The 18,538-nt window shown below is 48.4% G+C and overlaps 1 protein-coding gene across 1 annotated transcript; it reads right to left on the bottom strand.

Moving 5' to 3' along the window:
• Positions 1-14,663: 14,663 nt before the first annotated feature.
• Positions 14,664-15,942, bottom strand: LOC136996484 (olfactory receptor 4E1-like). Its single transcript, XM_067317406.1, has 2 exons — positions 15,931-15,942; positions 14,664-15,587 (listed from the first exon to the last, which is right to left on the bottom strand). The coding sequence occupies exons 1-2, from the start codon at positions 15,940-15,942 to the stop codon at positions 14,664-14,666; spliced, it is 936 nt and encodes a 311-aa protein (XP_067173507.1).
• Positions 15,943-18,538: the final 2,596 nt, after the last annotated feature.

Here is an 18,538-nt window from a genome sequence, read left to right as displayed (position 1 = left end):
CTTGCTTGTGTGGCGCCTGTCACCCAGTAGATTTGATGACTATTTCTAATTGCCAGAGCTCTGTAGACTAGCTGACTGCTCCAGAAAACCAAGCTGGGTAGACTTTCTGGCTGCCCTGAAGATGGCCTCCTGAAGCTGGGTAGATCAGCTGACTGTTCCAAAGTCCTGGAGCTGGATAGACCAATTGGCTGCTCTGCAGGCAGCCTCCCAGAGCCGGTTAGACTGCCTGCCTGCTCCAACAAAAGCCTCCTGGACCTGGATAGAGTGTCTGGCTGCTGCAAGGCAAACACAGCAGGCTGGCCACTCCCAGGGAGTTCCCCAACCATTTTTTGTTTCCTTGGAGGATTTTATTTTCTCTCTTCCCCTTTTCTTGCTTTCTTTGTTCTTTTCTTTTCTTTTCTTTTCTTTTCTTTTCTTTTTTCTTTTCTTTTCTTTTCTTTTCTTTTCTTTTCTCTCTTCTCTTCTCTTCTCCTTGGTTTCATTTTGCCTCCCCCCAGCCCTCCCCTTTCTCCTGCCCCAAGCTCACTGGGAGACCCACTTATTGCTTCACAAACAAAACAACACACTGTCCTACAGAAGGGAAAGGTGCTGTTTATTAATCTACGCTCTTTCTCTAATTGGTCAGTGTTTTTATTTTATTTATTTTATGTTATGTTATTCTATTTTATTTTATTTTATTTAAATTAATATTCTCTGTTGCTGTTCCTTCACTTTGGGGCCCAGATGTCACTTGGGGCTGAGGAAGAATCCCTGACCTCAGGCTGCCTGGCACCCCAAGGCAGCAGGGGGCCCAGGCAAGCCCTCACCACCCCACAGCCCTTCTCTCACTGCACAGGAGGAAGGCAGCTGTGGCTGCATGGGGCTGATCAGGTGTGGCTCACCAGGATCTGTGAGCTTTCCAGGGAAGGAGATTCCATGCACGTCATCTGTCTCTGTCTCCCCTATACACCCTCCAGCCATCAAGCACTCTGGGAGACGCGCTTATTACCAAGCCCAGAATGTGTGGGAAGGAAAGAAAAGATAAAAGAGAGTGGTACTTGACCCCAATGCCTCCCCTTTGCTCAGTATTCTCCCAAACCACCACAGGAGTAGGGTAGCACCAGGCCCAGGGGTGGGGCAGGTGGGTTGGCATCAAGACAAGTTCTACCCAGCTCATGAATCTTAAGCATCAGGGGCCAGGCCCACCCGCCTGCTGAAACTGTGTGGAAATGGCTGTCTGGCTGCCACCCATGCTCGCCCATCTGCCATGGCAGAGCCAGTAGAGTGATGCCAGGTCTACCCCACACCCTGCAGAGGGTGAGGGGCATGCTGGAGCTGGACCCAGTGACCTAGGGGAGGCTGAGGGTGGCAGCTGACTTTTCAAGCTCTCAGGTCAACTAGCTCCTGAGCAGGGGAGGTAAAGAATAAAAACAAGATGGGAGCTGGACCCCTCCTGACGCAAGAAGGGGCCTCCTGCTTGCACCCTCCCCCTCCACCACTGCAGCCCTCACCACCAGTGGTGGCAGGGAGGATTGGCACTGCAGGAACTGAAGGGAAGGCCACCCAGCTACCCAGCATGTGCTGGGGGCCAAACCCCCACCCTGCCTCGGATGACCAGCAAAATCTTGTGTCAAGGACCAACTCTGCTATGTACAAAACCCTGACCCAGAATCAGGTCATCTATGAATGATTTAGAAGTGGATTCTCCACTAACATGTGGATCACAATGAGTGAAAGATCATGCCACATCTGTCTGCACTCCGGTCCCAACAATGAGCAGCACATCACACTGAGAAGTGGCTATCCTTCCTTGCTCAGCACTCATTAGACCACACCTAGATACAGCATTCAGTTTTGTGCCTTCAATAAAAGAAAGACATCAATAAACCAGAGTGAGTTCAGCAGAGGGCCATCAAGACAGTAGGGAGCTGGAGCACCTGCCCTCTGAGAAGAGGTTAGGGAGCTGGGCCTGGCTAGGCTCCACCTGGAGAAGGGAAGGCTTCAGGGGCATGTCATAGCATTCCTCCATTACAAGCTTACCATGAATAAAGAGCCAGGCTCCTCACAGTGATACATGGCAGAAGAATGAGAGAGAATGGCCATAAGCTCAACCAAGAACTGAACAAAGCTGTGGAGCAAGGGCCAAGAGAGCATGTGCTATCTCTTACTCTGCTGGTTTTCCAGATCCAACTGGACAAAGGTCTGAGAAACTTGGTGTGGATTCAGTGTTGACTTAGCATTGAGCAGAAGGTTGGACTAAAGCCCTCCCAAGGTCCCTTCTGACCTGAAGGACTCTGTGATTCTCTGATCTCTGGTGGTAGCTATTGCAGTTCCTATACGCATGAATTTCTCCTCTGCATCTGGGAGGAAGAAGTTTAATTCCAAATGACTTTTTTTCTTCAGAATGGGCCCATCAGATTAAGAAGACTTCCTCGCAGCCCTCAACACCATGCCAAATGAGTGTGATGAGAAACCAAATGAGAAAGTCATGGCATGAGTGTAATTGAGTTATGATGCCTTCTGGAGCATTGGTGGAGGACTGAGTTGGATAAAGAGACGAAACAAAATCCCATCTGGCCAGCTGCTTGGACTCTGCACTCACCTAACACCAAATCATCTCTGGAGAGAGAAGTAGTGAAGTGACAAAATCATTCCCAGCACAGTCTAGAACCCTTGCAGTGTGGATGGTCAGGAAAACTGGACTCCGGAGCAAAACAGGGAATGATCCATAGTGACAAATTAAACATATCCGTACATTCTAGCATGCCTAAGATCTTTTGCAGATCCAATAAAATCCAGAAGTATTTAAAGACCATTAAGGGTTAAGTAGGTTAATTACATCACTAGACATGATTTTTTTTTTTCCTTACTGAAATCAATAAAAGAAAGATGAATGGAGATTTACAGGAAGAAGTACTTCTCTTTGGCACCTGAAAAATGCTGTGTGCCTAGAGGTGCTTACATTTTCTGCTGAATGTAGTGCTGAGTCTGGTGTTAGGTGTGTTAAAGCATACTTCAGCAAGGACAAATGCAAAGTCCTGACCTTGGGAAGGAAGAATGCCTCCCACAATACAGGCATGAGACTGCCTGTCTGGGGAGCTGCTCTGCAGAAAAGGGACGGGGGGATCCTGGCCAAGCGTGAGCTGAACATGAGCCTGCAGCGTACTCTGGCAGCAAAGAAGGCCAACAGCATGCGGGCTGTATTAACAGAAGCACAGCCAGGAGACCAAGGGAAGTGATTATCCACCTCTATTCAGTACTTGCTAGTCTGTATCTAGATACTGCATCCAGTTTTGCTCACACACACACCCCTCCATACATGGGAGCTGTGGAGAAACTTGGACGAGTTCAGTGGAGGGCTACCCAGATGGTCCAGGGCTGAAGCACTTATCCTATGAGGAGACGCTGAGGAGTCTGGGATTGTTCAGCCTGGAGAAGGGAAGGCTTCAGGGGGACCTGACAGCAGCCTTTGAATGCTTACCAAGAGGTCACCAAGAAGACAGAGCCACACTCTTTGTCACGGTGCATGGTGGAGGATGAGATACAATGGGTAGAAGCCACTTTTGAGCTCCTTGCTGGTGGGAGGGGCTGCTGTTCTTCAGCTCTCCAGACCCCTTGGACATAGCTGTACGTCCATAGGCCAGAGGGTAATCAACTGCTGCGTTCCAAAGCAGCATCCCCAGGTGCCTCCAGCACAGGTGGCTGGCTCATGAGAAAAGGGTAGGGCAGCTCCCAAGGGCAGGTAGGAGCAGCTCCTAAACTGGTTCTTTTGAAAACCTTTTTTCTTTCCCGTTTGGTGCAGGAGTCTCCCAGTAGCTCTCTGGCAGCTCCACAAGTCTCTGCCAGGTATCAGGAACCATGGAGACCCAGAGCCAGTGGCAGGCTCCAGCAGCTGTTGCCCACTTGCAAGAGGGTTAAGCTGGACACTGCAGCATGGGAAGGCCCAATGCCAGTTCTGGTTTGTGCCATTTGAATGCAGATGGTTGGTAGTGCCCTGTGCACCTCCACCAGCTACCAAAGGCTTCAAGGACCTTGAATGCAGCCAGGGAAGTGCGCATGGGATGTGGCTATGGAGGACCCTCTTTTAGCCCTCCTGGGAAACCTGCATGCTCGATCACCTCCCTGAAATGCCTGTACACCAATGCACGCAGCTTGGGGAACAAACAGGAAGAACTAGAGATATCTGTGCAGTCGCAGGGCCATGATCTCATTGCCATTACAGAGACATGGTGGGATAGCTCGCATGACTGGAGTGCTGTCATGGATGGCTAGTGCTTTTTAGGAAAGACAGGCCAGGAAAGCGAGGTGGTGGAGTTGCTCTTTATGTGAGAGAGCAACTGGAATGTATTGAGCTGTGCCTAGGGGTGGATGAAGAGCGAGTCGAGAGCTTATGGGTAAGGATCAAAGGGCAGGCTAATAGAGGTGACACTGTTGTGGGTGTTTACTACAGGCCACCTGATCAGGATGAGGAAGTTGATGAGGCCTTCTACAGACAGCTGGAAGTAGCCTCACGATCCCAGGCCCTGGTTCTCATGGGGGACTTCAACCACCCCGATATCTGCTGGAAAGACAACACAGCTAGGCACAAACAGTCCTGGAGATTCCTGCAGAGCATTGGTGACAACTTCTTGACCCAGGTGGTGGAGGAGCCAACAAGGAGAGGTGTGCTGCTGGACCTCGTACTAACAAACAAAGAAGGACTGGTGGAAGATGTGAAGGTTGGGGGCTGCCTTGGCTGCAGTGACCATGAGATGGTGGAGTTCAGGATCCTGCGAGGAGGCAGCAGGGCACCAAGTAGGATCGCAACCCTGGACTTGAGGAGAGCAAACTTTGGCCTCTTCAGGGACCTACTTGGAGGAATCCCATGGGTGAGGGCCCTGGAAGGAAGGAGTGTTCAAGAGAGTTGGTTAATATTCAAATATCACTTCCTCCAGGCTCAAGAGCGGTGCATCCCTATGAGTAGGAAGTCAAGCAAAGGAGGTAGGAGACCTGCATGGATGAGCAAGGAGCTCCTGGCAAAACTCAACCAGAAGAAGGAAGTATACAGAAAGTGGAAAGGGGGACAGGACACTTGGGATGAATATAGGAATGTTGTCAGAGTATGCAGGGATGTGACGAGGAAGGCTAAGGCCCGTTTGGAATTAAATCTGGCTAGAGATGTCAAGGACAACAAGAAGGGCTTCTTCAAATACATCGGCAGCAAGAGGAAGACTAGGGAAAATGTGGGCCCTTTGCTGAATGGGGTGGGTGCCCTGGTGACGAAGGATGCAGAGAAGGCAGAGTTACTGAATGCCTTCTTTGCTTCAGTCTTTACTGCTCAGGCCAGCCCTCAGGAACCCCAGACCCTGGAGGCAAGAGAGAAAGTCTGGAGAGAGGAAGACTTTCCCTTGGTGGAGGAGGAGTGGGTTAGAGATCATTTAAGCAAACTTGACACCCACAAATCCATGGGCCCTGATGGGATGCACCCACGAGTGCTGAGGGAGCTGGCGGACATTATTGCTAAGCCACTCTCCATCATCTTTGCAAGGTCATGGAGAACAGGAGAGGTGCCCGAGGACTGGAAGAAAGCCAATGTCACCCCAGTCTTCAAAAAGGGCAAGAAGGAGGACCCAGGCAACTACAGGCCAGTCAGCCTCACCTCCATCCCTGGAAAGGTGATGGAGCAGCTCATCCTGGAAGCCATCTCCATGCATGTGGAGGAAAAGAAGGTGATCAGGAGTAGTCAGCATGGCTTCACCAAGGGGAAATCATGCCTAACCAATCTGATAGCCTTCTATGATGGAATGACTGGCTGGGTAGATGAGGGGAGAGCAGTGGATGTTGTCTACCTAGACTTCAGAAAGGCTTTTGACAATGTTTCCCATAGCATCCTCATAGACAAGCTCAGGAAGTGTGGGTTAGATGAGTGGACAGTGAGGTGGATTGAGAACTGGCTGAATGGCAGAGCTCAGAGAGTTGTGATCAGTGGCACAGAGTCTAGTTGGAGGCCTGTAGCTAGCGGTGTCCCCCAGGGGTCAGTCCTGGGTCCAGTCTTGTTCAACTTCTTCATCAGTGACCTGGATGAAGGAACAGAGTGCACCCTCAGCAAGTTTGCTGACGATACAAAACTGGGAGGAGTGGCCGATACGCCAGAGGGCTGTGCTGCCATTCAAAGAGACTTGGACAGGCTGGAGAGGTGGGCAGAGAGGAACCTCATGAAATTCAACAAAGGGAAGTGCAGGGTCCTGCACCTGGGGAGGAATAACCCCATGCAGCAGTACAGGTTGGGGGTTGACCTGCTGGAAAGCAGCTCTGCTGAGAAGGACCTGGGAGTGCTGGTGGACACCAAGTTGACCATGAGGCAGCAGTGTGCCCTTGTGGCCAAGAAGGCCAATGGTATCCTGGGCTGCATCAGGAAGAGTGTTGCCAGCAGGTCGAGGGAGGTGATTCTCCCCCTCTACTCAGCCCTGGTGAGGCCACATCTGGAGTACTGCGTCCAGTTCTGGGCTCCCCAGTACAAGAGGGATGTGGCACTACTGGAGCAAGTCCAGCGAAGGGCCACAAAGATGATTAGGGGACTGGAGCATCTCTCTTATGAGGAAAGACTGAGAGAGCTTGGCCTGTTTAGCTTGGAGAAGAGAAGGCTGAGAGGAGATCTTATCAATGTGTACAAGTATCTGAAGGGAGGGTGTCGAGAGGATGGGGCCAGACTCTTTTCAGTGGTGCCGAGCGACAGGACATGAGGCAATGGGCACAAACTGAAACACAGACGCTTCCATCTTAACATGAGGAAAAACTTTTTCACTGTGAGGGTGACAGAGCACTGGAACAGGTTGCCCCGAGAGGTGGTGGAGTCTCCTTCTCTGGAGATATTCAAAATGCGCCTGGATGCAATCCTGTGCAATGTGCTCTAGGTGACCCTGCTTGAGCAGGGGGGTTGGACTAGATGATCTCCAGAGGTCCCTTCCAACCTCAGTGATTCTGTGATTCTGTGATTCTGTGTGACTGGTTCCCTGTCACAGGGAACGTGGCAGTGCTGGTGCTGAGGCCAGAGACGTAACCTCTCCTGCATGCCAATCTATACCCACACACACAGTCTGCTGAGGTGTTCTGGGAGCCCTCTGGCAGGTCGGTGCTTCTCTGCTCCCCATCGTGGGAGTGTAGGGGTGCCAATGTTCGCACTGTAGTGGACACTCTCTTGGAGATGCTGACCCACATCCATATGCAGTGCCTGCTGCTGGTCCCTCCTCAGTAGCTATGCTGGCCACCTGAGCTGGCTCATGACTTGAATGTTTGTTTTCCCCAATCGATGAGGCCACTTGGGTTGTGTCAGAGAGGGCTGCCAGCAGGTCAGCTCTTCTTTGCTCACCGTCCTAGAGGGCTTGGGGCTGTGGAGTGTTCAGGTAGGGTGGTGTCCTCTCCAGTTGGATTCCTGTCATATTCGAGGTGCTACCCACTGGAGCAAGGGTGGGCAGGCATGTGCCCTCCCGCTTTCCTCAGGCTTTGTCACTGAATCAAGCTTTCTGATTCTGGAGGGAGATCCACTGAACCTGCACCAGGCAGTAGCCAGGTTTCTAAGCAGGGCTTTCCACTTCCCCCTCAGCAGATGACCACGTCCCTCTATTCAACATATATAAAGCTGAAAATCCCAGGCTAGGAAGCACATTTGAGTGACGCAAAGACCTCCCTTAGGCACCTCTGCACTCTCTGAATCCAAATGTTTCTGTAAGGCTTGGGGTGGAGTTCATCTGGGGCCCACATTTGTATTATAGACACTTGGCTAATGCCATCATCAAGCAGGAAGTGAGAGATTTGGTTCCAGGAAATGTTCTGCTGGAGGGAGTTGCAGCTCACAGATGCAGTGTCTCAAAAGAGTGACACATGGAGGGGGTGTTTGATAAATAGCCACATAAACAGAAATCATTAAATTTGGTTGACCTAATCCCACTCTTAAAATTAGGCAGGATGAATTCCAACCATGGAAAAGATCTAAAATAAGCCAATGGGAAGCCACTCTGAGCTACCTCACCTTCTCTTGGCACGGTTATCCTCAGAAAGTCTGAGCCCTCAGAGCCCTGCCTGTAGAAGCATTGTAGGAATATGCCTGTGACTTGTGCCTCTGTGTGGTGGTGGGGGTAAGGCACTTGGAGTGCCATAGCGTTATGCCAGTGTACATCAAACAAAGATTTGGGGGGGGGGAGGGAAAGTGCTGTTCTGAAAACCTTATGTAAGAAAGAGGTTAAATATTGAGAAGTTGCAGCTAACTTGTGAAATAAGAGACTGACAGGAATAAAATTAAAGAATTTTAGTTTATCATCATCGTCAAGAAGAAGAAGAAAAAAAAAAAAGAATTCTATTAGAACACTGTGCTGTTCATGTAGTGGTAGTAGCACTAATTCCAAGACTTCCTTGAGAGCTTCTGAATCTTCCTTTGACTCCAAACTTCATCCTGCTTAGATCCTGAAAGGACTACCTCAAACCTCTACAACCTCCTCTCCACCAAGCTCCTTTTCCCCAGGACACTTCCTCATCACTTTATCACCCTGTCTACCCTTCATTTTTAAGTTGACTAAAGTTACAGTACTCTCTCAAAAAGTCTTCTCTGCAGAAGTCTTCTCTACGTGCTGATCTGATTTGTATCACCTCATATTATGTGCAGCTCCATCCTCCTTCCATGGAGCTCCATTGGATGTTTCTTTCATGTCCATTTGCCTTCACAGCCTTTTTGTATTGCAAGCATACTGAATGCCTTCTGAAGCAAACCGTGTACCCCACAACTTCACCCCTTTCCAAGTGCAGGGTGTGATTCTTCCATTCTTGGTCGAGAAAATGTGTAAAGCTTCCCAGAATCACAGAATGGTTGAGGTTGGAAGGGACCTCTGGAGATGGTCTAGTCCAACCCCCCTGCTCAAGCAGGGTCACCTACAGCACATTGCACTGGATCGCATCCAGGCGTGTTTTGAATATCTCCAGAGAAGGAGACTCCACAACCTCTCTGGGCAACCTCTTCCAGTGCTCTGTCACCCTAACAATAAAAGATTTTTTCCTCATGTTCAGATGGAACTGTCTGTGTTTCAGGTTGTGCCCGTTGCCTCGCGTCCTGTTGCTGGGCACCACTGAAAAGAGTCTGGCCCCATTCTCTTGACACCCTACCTTCAGATACTAATACACACTGATAAGATTCCCCTCTCAGCCTTCTCTTCTCCAGGCTAAACAGGCCCAGCTCTCTCAGTCTTTCCTCATATGAGAGATGCTCCACTCCCCTAATCATCTTAGTAGCCCTTTGCTGGAGTTCTTCCAGTTGCCCTATGTCTCTCTTGTATAGGGGAGCCCAGAACAGGACACAGTACTCCAGCTGTGGCCTCAGCAGGGCTGAGTAGAGGGGGAGGATCACCTCGCTCCACCTGCTGGCAACGTTACCTGCTGCTATGATGCTCAGGATACCATTGCCACCTTTGCCACCAGGCACATTGCTGGTTCACGGTCCACCAGCACTCCCAGGTCCTTCTCGGCAGAGCTGCTTTCCAGCAGGTCAGCCCCCAACCTGTCCTGGTACATGGGGTTATTCCTCCCTAGTTGCAGGACCCTGCACTTGCCTTTGTTGAACTTCACGAGGTTCCTCTCCGCCCACCTCTCCAGCCTGTCAAGGTCCCTCTGAATGGTAGTGCGGCACCTTGAGTAGGCAATGCCAATGTTATCAGCATGACCAATACGAGGCATGGTTCCCCATCCTGAAGTACATATCTAAAATGGGTCAGAAGAAGGGTGATCTCAGAACTCAAAACCCACCCCTTGAGTCCTCAGATGACATGGACACTGCTGATTTCCCTCTCTAGAGAGTGTCAGAGGCTGGGTCTGCTTCTGTGGAGAGAAGTCTTGCCCTGAAGCCTCAGGCCTGTGGATATCTCAGATAGTTCTTCTTGGCAGCCAACTCAGTGCCTGTTTTAGTATATTTCATGCTTTTCCATGACTATTCCCCCCCACCCCCCAAATCATGAAAATGCAAGCATTTCATAAAAGGTAGTCGTAAAGAACCTTAGTAGAACCAATAGCAAACTGTCCCCTCCTAAGATCTCTGGAGGAAGCCAGAAAGGTTGTAATAAGCACCAGGAAATGCCAGGAAGCCCAAGGCTTCTTCCGAAAGGCCAATGGGTCACAGCTGAGAGGCAGTGTTTGCCACTGTGTAGGGCTGGGATAGGAGTGCAGGAAAAGAGCTGTGTGCATGTAGGAATGTGGCTGGTACAGGCAGGATGGAGAACACAGAGCATGCGGTGGTCATGTTTAAGAAGAAGGATGTGCAGTTCACTGCTGGGATATAGTATGAATTTGAGGACACAAGCAAGTTTGGGACTGGAACATCTTAGGTGACTGAGGAGCATTAGCAGCATTTTGAAAGAAGCCAAATGGCTTGTTGGGGAGCTCAGACATCAGCAAATTGCAGAAGCCCATAGCTTTGTTTTTCAAGCAACACCCAATGGGCATGGAGGCAGTGCTGTAAAGTGAGGGAGACCTGGAGTGAAAAAAGTCAAAGTAAGGTGAGCAACTGGGACAATCGCCTTGGTCATCCATACTGGCTCACCAATCTCATTCTTGTCCTTCCTGTGTTTAGGAATGACTTCCATGAACATTTGCTCCAAAACCTTCCCAGGAACCGAGGTAAGGCTGGCAGGCCTAGAGTTCCCTGGATCTCCCTTGATGCCCTTCTTTCAAATGGGGATGACATGGGCCTTTTAGCAAGCATCAGGAACCTTCCTGATCACTCTTGTCTTTCCAAGATGATTGAGGGTGGGCTTGCAATGACATCAGCCAGCTGTCCAGCACACACAGAGCCATCACGTCTGGTCCCATGGGATTGGCACATATGCCTCCTTTCACAATCCCCTTGGCTCTTTCATTGTCCCAGGATGCTACATCAAGGGGAAAGAAGATAGACAAGCAGAGAGTTATGCAACAGATTCCCAGATCAAGTCACTAACAAGCAGCTAACTTCATCCATCTGCACAGCCCTCCCTTTCATGCTCTCCCAGCTGCCTCCCCTGCCTCCTTCCCTATACCATAAGGAGTTTGGAGCTCCCCAGTGCCCATATCCACCCCCACACAGCCAGCTGTTCCCCAAAGCCTTCCCCTGCAGCGGTCAGTAGAGAAGAAACACCAAGCCAGAAAGGGAAAGGCTTGGGGACTTTCCTCCTTCTGTGGCCTTCCAGACATTGGCACATAGTCCTCATTCAGCATCCTGCTCTCACTGGCTTCCACAGGAAAAAAAAAAAAAAAAAACAAACAACAAAGAGGCAATGGTCACGTTACCATTCTGTGATTGAACATAAGGCTTCATTTGGAAGGCTTTCTTCCCTTCTTGTCATACTCATATTCCATACTCATACTGTCTGGTCTGTGGTCTCAACTGTGAGGACTCCTGATGGAGTCCTGGAGGGATTTTCTTGTGGGAATTCCTTTTCTACCTGAAAGAAAATAAAGGTGTGTGTGTGTGGCAGGACTGCAAAGCAAACTTCTCCCAGGCCACTTGCAGCATCATTACATTCTCTCCCCAAGACCCACTACTCCCTCCTCCACCTCACAGCACCCCACTCTAGCTCCTTCAGCAGCCTTTCAGCAGCCTTTCAGCAGTGAACTGATGTGTCCCTGCTGAATATGACAACAATGACAGCTGTGACATCCCGGTGCACCTGCTGCAGGGCTGCAGCTGGACACAGCCAACCCTGACAGCACTAGCTCAGAGCCACCCCAAAGGCCATCAGTGCCAAAGGAAGCAAGGACCAGAAGATGTTTTGGAGCTATGCCCATAAGGGATCACTGATATCTCTCATCAGAGCCCATGGGATTGTGGGTGTTGAACATCTGGCCCAATGAACTATCGGAAGCCAACACCGCTTCATTGAAACTGTTTCCAGAAAATGAATTGTCCCAAGCTTGAAAACAGGTATGCAGGCTGCCTGACAAGCTCAGAGGACTTTTCATCTTGTTGAGGTTTGGCCCCCTTCTCCATCTGAAGCAAGGTAGGGGCATTTGGCTTTTTGAAGCACAGTTTCCCAAGACCGCTCTTTCTGGTATTTCAGTGGATGTTCTGGATGGCCTGGGAATCTTACATGGACAAAGGAATGAAATATATGGGAAGGAAAGAAAGAGGAAGGAAACTGTGTTCCCAGAAAGCAGGACTTTGTCATAAATATGCACTCCAGATTAGAACACCTCTTTCTTGCAGAGCTCAAGCTTAATGCCGCCTTCTTAGTACATGGGAAATCAAATGTTTCCCGTTCCTATCAAGAGGCTCTAAACACAGCCGCATTTCACAGCTAGAAGGAGCCACTGGAGGTTTCTGCCACAGCTGCCCTTGGAGCAGAAGGAAAGAATCACTGGGGACATGTAGAACTGGCATCTTAGCCACTAACGCTGACACACAGAACCTGTACATAAACAATTGGAAATCAGTGCTGGATCAAATTAACAATGATAATGAGGTGAACCTGGTCCTCTTCTCTGGTTCACAAACCTGAAACCTCTGAATTGCAGAAATGAGAAGGAATTAACCTTAAGTGTGGAAATGTACCTTAACTGCAAGGGCCCTCATCTGCTGTAGTGCTTTGTTTGCCACCACTCAGATGAGCACTTAACACTTTCAGTGTGGTGATCCTGGAGAAAATCAAAACCTGTGCACTGGCAACCAAAGACTGTGCTTTGAAAAAGGCAAAGGACCACCATAGGAACATTCATCCCCATCAGCTGCTCTACACCACCCTACAGTAGGATTTTGTATGTCAAACGTGGACCACTCCAAGCAACCCAAATTGCTTCAAAGGGAGAAATTAACACCCTTCCTAGAGCCCTACCTACAAAGAACTCCAGGAAAGTGCTGGAGGCTGTGATCAGCTTCCCAGACTATGGCATTCCCAGCTTGGCATCTCCGTCAAACCTCACACACAGCAGTGCCCTTGTGGCTGCCTCTGCACCCCTGAAGTGCTGCAGCATTGGGAATCAGAACAGAGAGCTGAGCCAACACTGAAGAGCCCTGCCAGGACTGAATCAGAGATGCCAGAGCAGGGCCCCAGCCTGGAGCACAGCATCCCCCCTCTGCCATGGAATGCCCTCTGGGCTGGCTGGATGTGAGGGCATAAGTACAAGTAGACTGTGAACGTATAAGTAGACTGTGAGCTCTTTGAAAGTATGGGGTCAGCACAGCTGGCTCATGAATTGCTCCAGCTCTCGGGTGAGGTGGTGTAGACTTACAGCAGTACCAGAGCAAGGGAAATCTCTCACTCACATACAAAGTGCTTTAATGTGCTACAAGAAATACAGCTGAGAAGGGCTGGGAGCAGGCAGAAGCTAGTCTGGCCTCCAAAGTACCTTTGCACACTGTAAAAGCATCTGTGCTGGAGCTTTGTTCTTGATCAAGAGACAAAAAACCCCTTTACCTCCTTCAGCATAACCCAAGAGGTTCTCAGGAGCCCTCTAAACGTGCAGCACTGCATAAAGATCTGGCTGCGGGAGGATATAATGCCCCATTCTCTTTCGGTATTTTCTTTAGCCTACCACAATTTAGGAGCATTGGGAGGCTGCTGAACTTTAATCATTTGTCCATCAGACAGGTTCTCTTCCTGCTGATTTCCTGTGGATAGCAAAAGAAGGCCGCTGGTTGTGAGGGCAGTATTCTTTGTTTTCTTATGTCTCTTGATGAAGGAGGCTGTTTTGCAAGAGCTAAGCATTAACATTGGTCAGCTACCTCAGTCTAAAAGCATGCAAGCAAAACCCCACTATGGTCCTTGGCAATTTGTCACAGGAGGAATCTGTGTCATGCTTTTGCCCCAGAGAGGAGTATGCCTGTGGCCCAGAGGACAAGGACTGTGAGCTTCCTCAGCTGATGCTACTGTACCATCATCTATCTACATAGCATGTGTCTATCTGCTCTTTTTCCTGATGGCAGTGGAGACTTGGGAGTGTCTATCTCTCCTCGCTCCTTGTTTCAAATCATAAGCTGCACCCAAAGTCGTGCTAGCACATTTGCGCAGCCATATGGAAAATAGATAAGTAGATGTATCTAAGCGAAAAGTATCATTTGATTCAGACACCCTGCTGAAAATGGGCAAAGAGCTCAAACCTGCCTTCACCTGCTTATTTAGCAACATCCTGCGTAAAGAAAAGATCTGTCCTGCTGCATACAGGGAAAGAGAGGCAGTAGGGTTTGGGCTAAAAATAGCTGTCTGCACAAAACCCGTACATCCATGAAATCCTTATCTGAATGTGGACAAGTTGAAACCCTCAAATTCAGGCTAACCACACGGGCCAGAAGAGGAAACTGAATAAGCAGTCTTGTGTTTGCTAAAGCATTAACTTCTTCTAGTAGCACATAGGGTGAAGGGATAATTTTCCTTTGAATGGAAGAAGTGTTCCTGCAAAATACACTTAGGCTGCTTAGATGAAGAGCCCAAAGGAGCTGGGTCCTTAGAGCATAGCAATCTAGAATATCCTTGGCATTTCTATTTCAAAACTTGTCCTCTGATAAATGAGCTTAAAGCATCCCTCAAAGAACTTGCTGTGGATGAGAGCCAGTGCCATTGTTTGATTTCACCTCAGTGCTAAGGGTGCAGAGAAGTCAAAAGCTGAAGATACATGCCCAGAGAACACCCTGGAGGGAGGGGATAGGGACAGACAGTACACAGGGATTGGCAGCCTTCCGTTCACTCCCAACAGTGTCACTTGTCTTGGGAATCAATCTGCCGCCTGCATAGCTTTCTCAAAGCATTTTTCATGTCCTCATTCCTAAAGGTATAGATAATGGGGTTCATCAGAGGGGTAATGGCCGTGAAGAAAACTGACACGACTTTGTCTGCAGCTAAACTCTTGGCTGGCCTGAGATAGATGAAAATGCAGTGTCCCAGGAAAAGTGTCACCACTGTCAGGTGAGCAGCACAGGTAGATAATGCCTTGTGTTGCCCTTCCGAGAGATGGTTCCTTAGTGAGACCAAAATGACCACATAGGAAGTCACCAGCACCAGGAAGCAGACCACAGAGACGAGGCCTGAGGTGGCGACAAGGAGCATTTCTAAGACATGGGTGTTTGTGCAGGCCAACTTAATGATCAAAGGGGCATCACAAAAGAAGTTGTCAATGGCACTGGGACCACAGTATGGGAGACTGAGGGTCAGGGCAGTGAGGGACACAGAATGCATCAGCCCTCCCATCCGCAGGACTGTGGCCAGCTGGAGGCACATCTTCCAGCTCATGATGGTGCCATAATGCATGGGGTTGCAGATGGCTATGCAGCGATCATAGGCCATGATGGTGAGGAGAAAGATCTCTGTGCAGGCAAAGAGGTGGAGGAAGAACATCTGTGCCTCACACCCCTCAGAGGAGATGCTCTTCTTGTCCACCAGGAAGTCAGCCAACATCTTGGGCATCACCACTGAGGAGGGGCAGATGTCAATGACAGAGAGGTTGCTGAGGAAGAAGTACATGGGACTGTGCAGACGCTGGTCATGTGCAATCGTGAAGATGATGAGAATGTTGCCCAAAATAATCAGCACGTAGATGACCACGAAGAAGGTGAAGAGGGCCAGCTCTACAGCATGGTTGGTGGTGAGGCCCAAGAGGAAGAACTCACTCACTCTAGTGTGATTCTGCCACACCATGTTTACTGCTGCGTTGCACCCAGGAGAAAGAACACGGAGAAAGGAGAATTAAATTTATGGTATGAGAGGACAGAACATGATGACAATCATACAAACTTGAGCTGTATGGAGGAATAAAGACAGAACAGCCTAACAGTTTCACCCAAAAGGTGATGCCTAATATTAGCAGAAGTATTCAAGTTTGAAGGACAAGCGAGTACTGGAACAGGTTTCCAAAGGAGACTGTGGGCTTTCTTCAGTTTCCAGACAATGCAATGCAAGCTGACTTACTTCTCTGACTTACTCAGGAGCTATCATGTTGCAGGAAGATTTGCCTCCTGGCAGAATGTACCTCAGGATCCATCTTTCCTGATTCTAGGTGTCTCGTTTAAGCTACCTGTCTGCAATTGTCAGACATAAAATGGATGAATCTGTGCCTGCAGTTATTCCTCTTCCTTCACTGTAGAGGAAACCAAATGATTAGTGGAAGACTTCTGTGTTGGGCATTGCAGTTTAGTGAGATGACATCTGAATAGACTTCAGGGAAGTCACTGCTAACTTCTTCATAGATCTCATAGACTGGGGATTTAGGCTTTCACTAAAAGATCATTTTTAAGACCCTAGATACTTGTTGCTGCTGTTTGCTGAGTCTTGCCTGGTTTTCTAACCTCCTCCCAAAAGTAAGAATAGCCAGCACAGTCTCCAAATGTGGTATGACACCACCTTTTCCTGCTAGGTAGCTGTCTGCAAATTCATTTGAGTGTGGCATTTACTTCCCCAGCTGCAACCTTGCTTGGGGAGAACAGATTCACCTGCTTTTCAGTCAGAAGCCAGTCAGAAACCTCAGCTGCTTGATAGCTGATGTATTTATGAGGGATCAAGCAATGCAACACCTGCAGTCACAAATTCAGTGACCTTGAATAGCTCTGCCCATTCCATATTCCAGTGTTCCTGTGATTTTATTTTCATTTTGAAATGAAAATCTAAAAATTTTGGCAAAATAATCAAAAGTACACATACACAAACACAAAATCTTGTCTTTGGAACAGGAGTGAGATGAGAGGACATTGAATAGGAACCCTGTCCAACAAAGGAGAAAGCTTGTTTACAGCGCATGGTTCAAGGCGGTCATACAACAGAAATAATGATGTGGGAAACGGCAGGACTTCTCAGAGTTCCCCACTTTGCTAAAATGAAACCATCTCTGAGTATGAACCCAGGGTTCTTGTATTTGGAAATCAATGTCACTGTGGTTTCCTTGCTGCTGATACGCTGAGCTTCTGAGAACAGGGCTAACCAAGCACCTGAACGATAGCTACATTTCTAACAGCGTGTGGACGCTCCAGAAATGGCTGAATACCCCAATAGTGGTCTGCAGCTGTTACAAGTGGAGCCACAAGCCTGTAAAATGTACATTTACATTAGTATTTTCACCTGTTACAGCTCCCACGACTAACATTTTCATAGGGCTCTAAAGTTGCCAAGGACCCGCACAGAGGCTCCTGTCTTCATTTGGAGTCTGCTGAGAGACAGATACTGATGTCTCCAAAGACACCTGGTAGAATCAGATGCCTGATTTCCTCCTGTACTCAAGGTCTTGCATAAAGGACTGAAAAGCAACCAAACAGAAGTGTTGTTCTCCTTCCAGTCAACGTCTCAGCCCCTTCTCCCTGCAACAAACCCAAAAGGAGACAGAGCAGGGAGGAAAAACCGAGCTTACTTATGTAGTTTCCAGTGGTGTCCAGAAAAAGAATGATTGTGAGTTGAATTCCAGTGTTTTTTCTCCATAAAAGAAAAAGCAATTTTTGGTCTAAAAAATGGAGATGGATAAACAAATGTCTTCCTTTTGATTGGCATCCATAAATTCCTCTAGCCAGAGGTATTGATAGTTCCTGCAACTGAACAGGCAGGGTTTGCTTTGGTTTGGATTTTTTTTTTTCTGGGGGGGGGGGGGAGGGTGTTCCTCTAATATATTCAAGTTATCTTGTGCAGATGGTCCCCTCATACTGGAAGATCGTCCTGATATTTAACTAGTTCAAGCCTTTACTTAATAAACAAACAAACAAAGAAGCAAATAAATAAAATAAATCTTGATTGGTTACTTCATGAACAATGCAAAAATCAAAATAGAAACTGAACTTCCTGCCTACTTACAAAGCATTCCTGCCAATACGAAGAAGACCTGCCCCCAAATCAGAAGTTGAAGCTCAACACTGACAGCATAAACAGGGATGCAGAGGTGACTTACACCTTCAACCCTTCCCCGTAACAGCTAGTTCTGGAGAGCAAGAGCATGCGGTACTCAATTACTCTGAACACCAAATACAGAACCTTTTGTGCTGTGATGAAGTCATAGAGAACTGATAAAGCTTGGGCTGTGTGCTTGTCTGAAAGACAGATTTGGGACTCAAGAAATGTTAAATTCACGCCTTACTAGAGAGTCACAAAGGGATTTGTTAAATCATCTTAGGTTGTTGACAGTATAAGCTTTGGCAGAGATTTAATAAGTCCCTTGGGAGTAGAGCTGTGGGTCCAGTTAGTCACCCAGAAAACCTGTGTGGCTATAGTAGCTCACACAACTGTTCAAAGTCCATTTCAATGGCCTCTGGAGACAAAGAACAAATGTTCACCCATGCCACATAACTCGCTTTGCCTTCTTAAAGGTGTTCTTGGTGAACTAACACCAAGTTTACGCACTGGGAGAGCAGAATACAGCCCATGAGCTCTGCCCAAATGACTTGGACTTAGGAAAGGGATCACAAACTCAGTGTGGAAGAAGGCTCTGAATAAGAGCTGCCATGCTGAAAATCTGCACACTGCAACGAGTGCAAACTGAGTGATCAAAAGCGCCGATGGAGAACTGACAAAGGATTGCAGCTTCAGGCGTTCATCTTAAGGGATTTTCCTTAAAAAGAGAGAAATATTAATAAACGATATGCCTAAGGAATGGCATTCAAGCA

The sequence above is a fragment of the Apteryx mantelli genome, unplaced genomic scaffold (genome assembly GCF_036417845.1).
Source record: "Apteryx mantelli isolate bAptMan1 unplaced genomic scaffold, bAptMan1.hap1 HAP1_SCAFFOLD_40, whole genome shotgun sequence".
Classification (NCBI taxonomy): Eukaryota; Metazoa; Chordata; class Aves; order Apterygiformes; family Apterygidae; genus Apteryx; species Apteryx mantelli.
Note: the sequence above shows the minus strand (reverse complement) of the source record. Positions and strands in the feature narration are given on the sequence as shown.